Genomic DNA, 12168 nt, shown 5'->3' with positions numbered 1-12168 from the left:
AGTTCAGCTTAGTTCAGTTCAGTTCAGTTAAGTTCAATTCAATTCATTTCAGTTCAGTTCAGCTGAGTTCAGTTAATGATAATAGGCCCTAAATGACCCCAAGATGAATCCCTTAAAATATCAAGACTTTTCTATACTGGGCCCCAAAACCTCCAATTTTTTTCGAAAAACGTGAATATTGGCCTTTAATTTTGGAATTTTTTGCCTTTTTTCGCCTGGAAATAAAAATTACCGAAATGTTTACCATTGTCCCTATTACATTCCGGGAGTCCAATTGGGTGTGTGGAACAATCCAATTTGCTGTTAAACGGCTAAATTCTGTTTACAACTTACACCGATTTCATTAATTCAAGCCTACCACGAACATTTATGACAACAACTAATGATCATATATGGTTCCAAACGACATTATATGACCCCGAGATATATCCCATAGAATTTCAAGACTTTTCGACACCGGGCCCTGAAGCCTCCAAAATTACTCAAAATGTGTGGATATTAGCCTTCGATTTGGAATTTTTTGACTGTTTTTGGGCCGGAAATAAAAATTGTCGAAATGTTTACCATGGTCCTTAATACCCTACGGAATTTCAATTGGGTGTGTGAAACCATCCAATTTGCTGTTAAACGGCCAATTTAACGGTTTACAACTTGCACCGATTTACCGGTTTACAACGGCTAATTAAATTAACTTGCACCAAACTCGACTTGAACCGAAATTGACCCTAACCCGTTTTAATCCATCAAAACCCAAATTTAATCCAACTTGTTACTAACCTGGCCTGAATTCAGCACGACCCGTTCCTAACTCGATTCGAATTTAACCCAACCTATTACAAACCCGACCCGATTTAATCCGACTTGTTATTGACCCGACCCAAATTTTACCAGACCTACCACTTACCCTACCCAAAAATTTAATCCAATCTGTTACTATCCCGACTCAAAATTAACACGACTTGTTATAAACCCGACCTAAATTCAACCCAAAATTTTCATGACCCGATTTCAAATCATCTTAAATGCAATTTAGACCACCTTATAATTTTTGATCAAAGAATTTTGTTTAGGGAGACCAAGTTGGTCCAGGCTAGCAAAAAAAAGGAGCATTATCCTCAAATTTAAGAGTTAAATATAATATATATTTGTTGTATGGTCAAAATAGATAATTATCTTTCTAAATTATAGACTATGGTTCCCTAGTATATTGTCATATATATTATAGTCAAAGGAAATAATTAGCTTGATAAAAATGATAATTATATATTTATACTTAGTTGAACCCGAATATGACCTGACTTGAAAATGACCTGACCTGATTGTAACCTGCAAATTATTGACTTGAACATAATCTGACTTGAATCCGAGAATGATCCGACTTGGAAATGACCCAATATGATTATAACCCGCAAATTATTGACTTGAACCCGAGAATGACCCAATTTGAAAATGACCCGACCTGATTATAATCCACAAATTATTGACTTAAACCGAACCCGACTCAAACCCGAGAATGACCCGACCTGATTCTAACTCGCAAATTATTGACTTGAACCGAACTCGACTCGAACCCGAGAATTACCCTTACCCGTTTTAACCTGTGAAAACCCGAATTAAACCCGACCTATTGTTCACCTGACCCAAATGTAACCCGACCTGTTATTAACCCGACCTAAACCCGACCCAAACCCGATAAGAAGTATGACCCGACGTGACCCGACTCAAGCATGACCCAACCCAAACCCGACCCGCATAGGTTATGGAATTAATCCGAATTGATCTGACCCGAGTTGACCCGACCCACCCTTACCCAACCCAAACCCGACCCTTTTACCCGAATTGACAACTCTACTTGATGTTTACAACCAAATAGATAAGGTAACTTTGACCCGACAAAATTAATTGCAATTGGAACTTGGAATACAAAATTTTTTTATTATAAAACTTAGAAAGGGTTAGGCTAGAGATTAGGCTCATGTTCCATCTCATGTTGTCAAACTTTAGAGAATGAATATTTCTGTATGTTGTATTAGCTTATGCACAAAGTATATATATATACACCCTAAGAAAAGAGATTAGGCCTTATAAACATAAACCGGCCCATTAACTAAATACAATACTAAGTACAATATTAGGCCTTAACACATGTCTTCGGATGTAACTTTGATGATAAGCACAATTGATGAACTGATTTGGGCTAGCTAATTGGCAGCTAGGTTTGTAATTAAGGACAATTAAAAGCTTAAAATTGGAGATTAGGTTATGATTTATAGAAATTCCCATATAAACTGTATATTGTGATAGTGATAGAGCTAGGAAAAAAAAAAAAAAAACTAGGATTAGGAAGCAATCTCACAACCTTACTGATTGAACCTTGTTAGGTAAATGATCCGCACTTAAATAACAAAAAATAAATAGGCTTAACATAATACACAACACAGTAGCTCAACAGCCTAAAAGGCTAAAAGATCAAAGATACAACCAAGTAACAAAGAGTTGGTTCGCATCAAAAGTTGGGTAATCACAGGGACTTAAGCCCATTTTTAAATATGTTATAAGGAAAGCCCACTTCTGCAAATGCCCCAAGTAAAACATGTTTGGTTTGAAGTTGCTTTTGATACATCATACATACATGCCCCAAGTATTTTGCCCAACAAAAGGTCTTTGCTTATACAAAGCCAACAAAAATCAAGCTAATTCATGTAGTGCATTTTTCAATTCTACTTTATGTCAATCTTACAAAATAAATTGTCAAAGACCACGCTAAAAAAAACCTAAGAATCATATCAAAGAATCAACTTAACCAAAAGTCGAAAACAACTTGCAAAGGTATTAACAATCATTTTCACCATTGCTGCGGTACATTACAAGGCTACAACTCTTTCTACTTTATTCGTTCCTTTAATAATGTAAAGTTGCACAGTTAGAAATATGTCGTTAATGACATGTAGAACATGTGGATCATCCGGTTATTTGTTCCAAATGACTATATTGGCTCTATGTTCTTGAAAAAAGTTTGGACAAAATAAAATAAAAAAAAGCCTAATAGTAATATACACACTGAACAGATAGCTTAGCTAATAAAGACCAGGGTATTAATATATATAACAAGTTTTAAGCTAACAATCTACATTAATTTATCACGAGTACAAATTACAAAAGATAGCTTGAATATCCGATAAAGGAACAATTAAGTTACCCCCTACAAATTAGAAAAAAAAGTCACCCTGTCTCACAAAATGAAATACTAGTATTATAACACAATCTCATGCGAAATTAGAGTTTATAAATCTTCTAAATTTCAAGTTCTGCTATTGCCTTTTCTAATTCCTTATCAATAGGGACATTATAGCCAAAAATCATAGAATAATCATCTATTTCGTCCGATGAACTCTTTTGAACACCCCATATCCGAGCAATTTCAGAGTTTTGGCCTTCTGATAACAACTCCAACACCTACACACGTACACAAAATAACCAAATTAAGATTTGACGGGAGAAGAAAATAAAGCATGTTTGCTAAGAGTATTTTTAAGGATTCATTAAAACTATTATTGTTACCGAGTGTTTGGTTAGAAGGCTTGGGTAACAATTACCATTACATAAGGGTAATGGTTTCCACCTATTTGCTACCTATCTAAAAGCCAAGCTAAGGTAACAAATACCTTTAACTTTATCGATCAAACAAAAAATAATGAGAGTTGGGTTTAGGTGATTACTTTTCTTGTTTAAACCAAACAAATAAAAAAAGGTAACGTTGCAATTTTTATACCAAGTGCCCCCTTAATGTATTGTAGCTTAATTTACCTCATTCATTGAGGGACGCCATGTAGAGGAATGTCTCACACAACAAGAAGCTGTAAGTAGAATTTTGTGTAATTGGTCTTGGTCATATTCACCCTCTAATCTTGTGTCAACTAGCTCTGAGATTTTCCCATTCTCCATTAATGGCATAGCCTAGAAGAGAGACACAAACATATATAAGGTAAAACAAGTTTAATTTGGGTTTAACAAATCAACAAACATATTTGATATAAACCCGCAATACCAAATGCTCTAACAAATTAAATCCATTGCTTAGTGTTATTCAATTATGCTTAATTAAATAATATAATTACCCATAATAGAAGACTTTGTGTGGAAGAATCAATAGGTCTTCGACCGGTGATAATCTCAAGAAGAAGAATGCCAAATGCAAAAACATCGGTCTTTTCATCCACAATTCCATGCAAAAAATATTCTGGTGCTAAGTATCCAAATGTGCCTTCTATTGGCAAAAATGCATTTTGATAACTTGACTTATTGCTTGGGACCCACTTTGCTAGTCCAAAATCTGTAATCTACATCACCCAAAGTTTATAAATTTAGACATGATTATATTGTACCAAGTATTTATTATTAAACTTTGCTTGATAAACAATTTAAATTGTGGTTGGTAATATAATCTTACTTGTGGTTCATAATCTGGTCCAAGAAGGACGTTGGAAGCTTTGATATCACGATGTATGATACGATGTTTGCAACACTTGTGCAAGTAATGGAGTCCTTTTGCTATACCTATTGCTATTTTGTACCGCACTGCCCATTCTAATGACTTTCTTTCGTCATCTGGCAAAAAAAATAAAGGCAAACTTTTATAAAATGTATAAAAATAGTTGTCACATTTCTTAGTAAAGTCGAAATAATGCAAATATCTTCGAATTTTCAAATATGTTATCCCTCTAATAACTATATATACATTAGTTAAATCATGGTTGTATCCTAATTATAATGAGTTTTAACAACATGATATACAGTTGAAGAGTTGAAATTACCGTGAAGGGCATCAAAGAGGTTGCCATTAGAGGAGAAAGGGAAAATGAGATAGAGACCATTTTCAATACAGTAACCAATTAATGAAGCCGTGTTCGGATGAGAAACTTGAGTAATAATACCCAATTCAATAAGAAATTCCTTCTCTTTGTGTGGATTAGTGTTGTCTTTGGCTAATCTTTTAATTGCTATGCTCTTTCCATCTTGCATATCTCCTCTATATACCTCCGAATATCCACCTTGTCCTATCATGTTATCTGCATCATTTTTTATGACTCAAGATTATAAACTATTTAAACTTTAGTAAACATAGAACATATGTAAATACAAATTTATAATAATGTCGGATAGTTTTCAATAAAATATGGATCTAATATACGTAGTAATTTTTCTCGTAGCATGCATGCATCTTAAGTAGTCCAATATGGAGTATAAATTAAAGGTGTTTTTTCATGAAAAATTGTCACTATTATTAAGATAATTCTTTAATTCAATACTATAAAGAAACCTACTTTGTATTAAATAAACAATACATAGTAATTTAATGTGAAATCGATTTAGACGTTAATTTAACCCTATTTCCTTAGATCCATTATTCTTAATTTTAGCGTTAATTGTTGGGATACAGGCAAAATTAAAATACCGATTATCATAAATTTTATTTTGTACTCGTAAATTGTAATGATGCAAGAAAGAGAAAGAGGGTAAGAAGGTTTGAGAAAATCCCGAATTTCTGTCATTTCTTGCAACACACACTACTTGTCAACTTGATGTTATTATTGTTTTTAAACAACCCTTGTTTATGATACTCTCAAATGGACATAAGATTGCATCCAATATACTAGAATGACCAAAATTTAATCCCTAATTAAATTCATCGGTTTGTGATGTATGCAACTTTAATGGAAATCTATAAACTATGTATAAACAACTACAGTACTTCGTTTGTTATAAATTGATATTAACTAAAGAATTTATGACAAAATTATGTGTTGATTGATGTTAACTATTTTTTGTTTGTAATGCTTGTTCTTTATACTTTTAGTGTCTTATGCAATTTTTTTATAAGGAATAAATAAATAAATAAATAAATAAATAAGGGTTCGTTTGGCATCACTGTGAGTTTCTATTTTTTGGTTTTTTGTTTTCAAAATCATATGATACATGTCATATAATGAATTAAAAATTAGCTAATTTTATTAAAATCATAATAACTTTGAAAACCGACAGAAAAGTGAAAACACATTTTCCTTGTTTCCTATGTTTGGTTTTTTGTTTTTTTTTTAAACAAAAAACGATGCCTTAAAGGTTTTTGTTAGTTAATTATGGCATAATTTAGAGGCCGTAGTGGTAGATTAAGACATTAATTGAACTTTTGCTAAAGTGTACAGGTAGATTTCTGTTTTTTTAATATATTGGTCAATGTTTATAGATGTCGGTAACATATCAAATTAATGTACCATGAAAAAAGAATGCATCACGTCTAAATCGATCTATTTTTGTCATTGTAATGATGCATTATTTATTTAAGGTACAATAGGAGAATTAGAAGACCCTTAAACATCTCAAATGATGAAGACATTCTTGCCAATGATAAATGTGCTTCTTTGATACTACTTTGAAAGGTACGTACGACGTTGCATATATTTTGTGCATTGCCACTATTAGTTAGTGTGAGTGTGTGACATGCATTTGTGTTTTATAAAAATCGATAATTCTTAGAGAACATGATACAATTATGTGTCATAAATTATATCAGATGGTACAAAATCACCACATTAATTTTTATAGAAAAAATACGTATTACTTTATTATTTACTCCATAAGAGATAGTAATCCTAATCATATATAAAGTAATAATTATTTCGACTAGTTAAGCCAAACATAAGAAAATAAATAACAGAAAAATTGAAACGAAAAATAATTGCTTAAGAAGAGAAAAAGCTAAAAATTGATCTATCATTTAAAATTAATTACCTGGATGAAAATCTTTGGTAGCTTGTGAGATCTCATCATAACTAAAGTATTTTAAAGAAGGTTTTGGGAGCTTTTCTACTCCACCAACACCAATGCTACATTTCTCATTATTTCTTCTCCTTCCACTTGACGTGTTCTTCAAGAAAAATGACGCTACACGTCTCAAAGGCGACTCCTTAAACTTGGTCGTTGTTGTTGTTGTCGTCGTTGTTGTTTTTGTTTTTACTATTGTTGTTGTCGTTGTTGTTGATGTTGGTGGTGATACAGGTAAAGATGATTCGGAGTTGCTACTCGAATCATCAAAACTAGAGTTATCATCTTCGGTACTAGGAGCACTTTCCCCTTCAACACCATTCAAAACTGTCCTAGGAGACTTCTCTTCTAATGTACCTTCCTTTAAGATTGATGATGAATCCAATGTTGCTTCTTTTTCTAGTTGCCCAATTGTGATAATTGAGCAACCTTTTGGGGCATATTTCATGCAATGCTTTGAAATTTCCCCTGTTGTTCTATTCGTCATGTAGATTCCAAAAAAAACATCAGTAACTTACATGAAATAGTAATTAAATTGATATCATATGATATTATGATTGATAATTCTATCATGAGTAACGTATCATATTGTATATGAACTTCTAATAAAAAAAGTACATAACAACATTTACAAAATTACTTGTTTGTTATACATTATTTCTCACGTCTCCCAAAGAACCTAGATAACTAAAAAAAGTCCGCATAATTGAAAATTTTGAAATCCAATCAAATAAAAGTATTATGTTAATATGTCTACCTTTTTGGTTCAAGCTTTGATCCTTTTAGAACTAGAAATTCCGCGGTTGTTCTCTTAGCCTCGTCGATTAAACCACTCCCTATACTCGAGCTATATACAACTCTAGCCTCCAAGTACACCTACAATATATCATTCAACACGATATAATCAAACATGGGAAAAAGAAACACATATATGTATAGAACAATAATGTATGGAACAATAATAAAGCCATATAATTAATATTGGATGATTTTAAGCAATTGGCAAAGTATATAGATAGGTACCTGTTTACACTGGCAAGTCTCGGCAAACTCTCCCATGACAGAAAGAACAAAAGATTTAGCTCGGCGAAATCGTCTATAATCTCTTGATTTAGGCACAAGTTTCTTAGGCTCCTTTCCTACTGTTACATATATACCACACATTTCATTATAACAAGCTAAGAGATCAATATAAACTAAGGAAATTAAACAATATCACATTCAACTACTCCATAGTAACAAGATAAGATATCAAAATTTGCACGATCACCAAATAAATTGTAAGAAATATACTTATAATTAAACTTAACATAATTTTTTTTTTTTTTTTTTTTGACAAAACTTAACATAATTAATCTAATATATATATAAAAAAAAAATATGACAAACCTATAACATGTAGTGCTATAATGGTGTCGTTGGGATGAGAAAGAATGTTGATAGCCCAAGAAAGAAGATCTTTTGCATCATCAAATTCTAATGAAGTTGCAACTATTACTGTTGCTGGAGCTGTTGAACAAGGGATCATCACAATATAATAATAATAATAATAATAGTAGTAATGGAATTAAAGGGTGTTTAATAAAATTTGTTACTTTGATTTCTTTTTTAAATTAACTTGGATTAAAATTATGAGAAGTACACGAGTGGAAAAAGAATGAAGTTTGAAATTTTATTTATGTGCATGAAAAAAGAGTAGATTAGGTATAGTGGGGAGGAGTGAGACCACCACCTTATTTGCTTGCCTCACTTACTAGTCATTCTTCTCATACAAGCATGTTTTTTTTTTTTTTTTTTAATAAAAATAAAAAAAACTTACTCAATTGATTTCTAAGAATGAATAACTAACAAAAAGGGTTATAACCACTTTTAATGATGATAATCATGTTTGATATAAATGACTAGTTTTGGAAGTTTGAATATAGAAGGAAATTGAGTTGTACTTCATGTACAATCATTTGTCTTTCAAGACTCAAGTAATTGGATTGAAAGTATTATTGTTTGTGTTAAATTTTTTTCCCTTTAATATCATTATAGATTTTTTACACTTTAAGAGACATCATATATGTGTTGATCATAAAAATGAATAAGGATGTATCTTACCTTAATGAAAAAATAGATAATTTAGATCAATAGTTGTATGTACTTTGTCCGCGCAGAAATGTATGCCATATTACATATTATGTCGAGTTGTTTCAGAGAATTGATAATTCAATTTGTAATTGGTTGAAAAAATGTTAAATAATTAAAAGCTAAAAATGCATATAAATGATTTTAGAACAAACTAATTAGAAAAGTTCGAACTTTATATAGGTATAAATTGGTTTCATTCAACAACTACAAAGGTTTCCTAGTAAAAAAAACGCATCCATTTAAACAAAATAACAAGTTACACCGTTCATGTTATAAAAATTTGTAATGCATATTATTGTAGCACAAAATAAAATGAGAAGTTCAACAACATGCAATATTGTCCTATATTATGATCCCTACCAAAATTTTCTATAAGGTGTAAACTTCATAAATCTAATAGTCGTAAATCTAAAAGATAATATAATTGGCTAGCTAATAAAATATGATCAATTTATATATTTTTTTGGGAGAATGGTTAAGTGTTACAGGTAGGGTGCTTTAAGGGGTAAGCAAAGGTGGTGGGATTACAGTGCAATTGCAATTTTATTATTTGATTATTTTTTCTTGCTATGAAAGCGATAAAATTGAGAAAAGCCTCATCTCTTACTGGCTACAAATTAAATGTTTGTAATTTTACTATTCTTTTCTAGGGTTTGGTAGAAGAAGAGCAGATTGATAATGTGGCACTAAAAAAATTAAAAAAAAAAAAAGAAAGAAAGAAAATAAACTTTTTAATTTTTTTAATGAATGAACAGTTGGAATAGGATGTAACTGACGCATATGATGAAGACTTTAGTTAATTAGTTAGATTGAGAGATAAATTAAATAAAGAAGGAAGAAATAAAAGGGTGATTTATTTTAGTATGATAAAGTAAATGATTGCTCTTGGAAATTGTTTGTCTTAGACTACATGTTAAGTGTTGCACCAACACATCATCATTGTTGTTCTTGTTATTATAATTATTATCATCTATAGATTGCTATTGTTAGTATACAGATCCATTTGCCAAATTTTCATATTGGATTCTCTAAGTATTGATATTTTCACTTTTTCTAAGGGCCTGATCGATAAGAGAGGTATGATTTGTAAGCATTCCACCCATTAAGGGCATTTTTGTAATTTATGAAGATGATGAATTACGGGAGGTCTACGTTGAAGAATGTAATAGTGTGATTAGGCTTTCACCTTATTCCAATTGTACTTAACATTAATGCATACGTACTCAAATTATCATGTAGTCATGTACTGGCAGTGGCGTATCCAGCATTTCTGAACTGTGGGTTCGAAATCTTAAAAAAAAAACGATGATCATATATTGATTAAAAATTCAATACATAAATTCAATTTTTTATTACAAATGGATGGATTACACAATAAAAAAAAAAAACTTCTCGTTAATCATCAATTATAATCATAGTAACAAAAGCTCTACAATCTACAATAATACACAAAATACACAATTAATTATCAATTAAAATCACAAGTCCCCAATAAACACAAATTTGACAATATAAACTTCTTCTAATTATCAAATTTCAATTAACAGAACAAGTAAAAATTTATAATTCTAAGTTTCTAACTTCTAACTTTCTACAATTCAATTTCTCAACAATTCAACAATATATCAAAACCATAAACCAATTTAAAAAATAAAACAAGCAAACCAAGATTAAGAATTAATAGGAGTAGACTAGTAGAGGAATAAGAGATTAAGAGGACTCACAATTGTAGAACTAGAAGAACTTGAAATCTGAACTCAGAAGAGTAGAAGACAGAACAGTCGTGAGTCGTCCCTCGTCCACTCGTCCGTGTCTCCGTGTGGACGTGAGGTGGTCGCCGGTCGGTGTCTCGGTGTGCGGTGCCGCGGCGGCTAGTGGCTACTGGCTAGGGTCATAGGGTGTCAAGCAAGGTTAGGGTTTTGGTGTTTGGGAATTTGGGGAAAAATGTCTGATGTTTGATTTTTGAAATATGAAATATTGAAATGTGAATGTAAGGAGTAAAAAAAAAGTACAAAAAAAAGAGGGCAGTAGGAGTCGAACCTAAGACCTAATATATTAAAGGGGCGCGCTGCTCTTTTATTCAGAGAATTACCAATGCACCAAACTTACCCGTGTGATAATTATTCTCACAAAAATTTCTTTTAAACCTTTTTTTTTTAAAAAAAAATTAAAATTTATAATTTTTTTCCAAAAAATTTGTGGGTTCAATGAACCCCCTTGAATCCCCCCTAGATCCGCCCCTGTGTACTGGTGTTGAGCTAAACTAATAACGACTTATGGGTCAAATCTAGTCCAAAATTTTCCATACTAAAATGTTGGTACCTTTTATAAATAAAACTAAATTGTTAGGAGCTTCTCTGGCAGCAATATGCACAATCTAGGTTTTTAAGTGGAAAGCAATAAAAACATAAAATATCTTACGGCCATTTCACTAAATCCCACTAAATACTTACAAAATTCACCAAATGCCATCAAGGTTTTCAAAATTCACCAAATGCCACTGACAAACCATACAATGACACTTCATGCCACTAATAGCATATGAACGTTAGTTTTCCGTTAATGCAATTATGTTTTCACCCAATGTCATTACTTTGAAAAATTATTTCACCAAATACCATTACTTTTTAAAATTAATACACAATAATTATTTATTTTAATGAATAAAATTAATACTTTTTTCAATTTTCGTGACGAATATTGTTCGGGTAAGGTTTTGGTGGTCATTTGGATCTTTTATGGGTACAAATTAAACTCGAAATCGGCAAAAAAAATGACGTAAATACCCCGTTTTGCATTTTGTTCCCGAAAAAATTATGATCTCGACATACAAAATGGGGCATATATGTTTTTTTTTTTTTTTATCAATTCCGAGCTTAAATTGAACTCATAAAGGATCTAAAGACCCCCTAAACCTTACCCAATCAATCATGGTTGAAAAAATAATGACACCCTAATCGAAATATTTTTTAACACGTACAACGGAGCATCTACTTTTTTTTTTTGTCAATTCTGAGCTTAATTTGTACCCATAAAGAACAACAATGACCCCCAAAACCTTACCCGGTCAATTTGATGGTTAAAAAATAATGACACGCTAATCGAAATATTTTTCAGAACACAAAACAGAGCATTTACGTTATTTTTTTGTCAATTCCGAGCTTAATTTGTAACCATAAAGGATCAAAATGACCCCTCAAACTATACCCGAGC

The 12168-nt window shown here is 31.5% G+C and overlaps 1 protein-coding gene across 1 annotated transcript; it reads right to left on the bottom strand.

Moving 5' to 3' along the window:
* Positions 1-2107: 2107 nt before the first annotated feature.
* Positions 2108-8769, bottom strand: LOC110721083 (probable receptor-like serine/threonine-protein kinase At5g57670). Its single transcript, XM_021900202.1, has 9 exons — positions 8212-8769; positions 7846-7964; positions 7580-7698; positions 6790-7298; positions 4815-5069; positions 4451-4608; positions 4119-4340; positions 3808-3957; positions 2108-3456 (listed from the first exon to the last, which is right to left on the bottom strand). The coding sequence occupies exons 1-9, from the start codon at positions 8348-8350 to the stop codon at positions 3295-3297; spliced, it is 1833 nt and encodes a 610-aa protein (XP_021755894.1). The 5' UTR covers positions 8351-8769; the 3' UTR covers positions 2108-3294.
* Between the last annotated feature and the right edge of the window lie 3399 nt (positions 8770-12168).

Source organism: Chenopodium quinoa, unplaced genomic scaffold (assembly GCF_001683475.1).
Source record: "Chenopodium quinoa cultivar QQ74 unplaced genomic scaffold, ASM168347v1, whole genome shotgun sequence".
Lineage (NCBI taxonomy): Eukaryota > Viridiplantae > Streptophyta > Magnoliopsida > Caryophyllales > Amaranthaceae > Chenopodium > Chenopodium quinoa.
The sequence above is the reverse complement of the archived record's forward strand: the minus strand, read 5'-3'. Positions and strand labels throughout refer to the sequence as shown.

Excerpts from the sequence above, each read along its gene's own strand:
- LOC110721083 (XM_021900202.1), bottom strand. The coding sequence starts at position 8,350 with ATGATCCCTTGTTCAACAGCTCCAGCAACAGTAATAGTTGCAACTTCA. Across the intron at positions 7,299-7,579 it reads TCAAAGCTTGAACCAAAAAG|AACAACAGGGGAAATTTCAA; the intron begins GTAGACATATTA and ends CATGACGAATAG. Across the intron at positions 5,070-6,789 it reads TACCAAAGATTTTCATCCAG|ATAACATGATAGGACAAGGT; the intron begins GTAATTAATTTT and ends AAAATGATGCAG.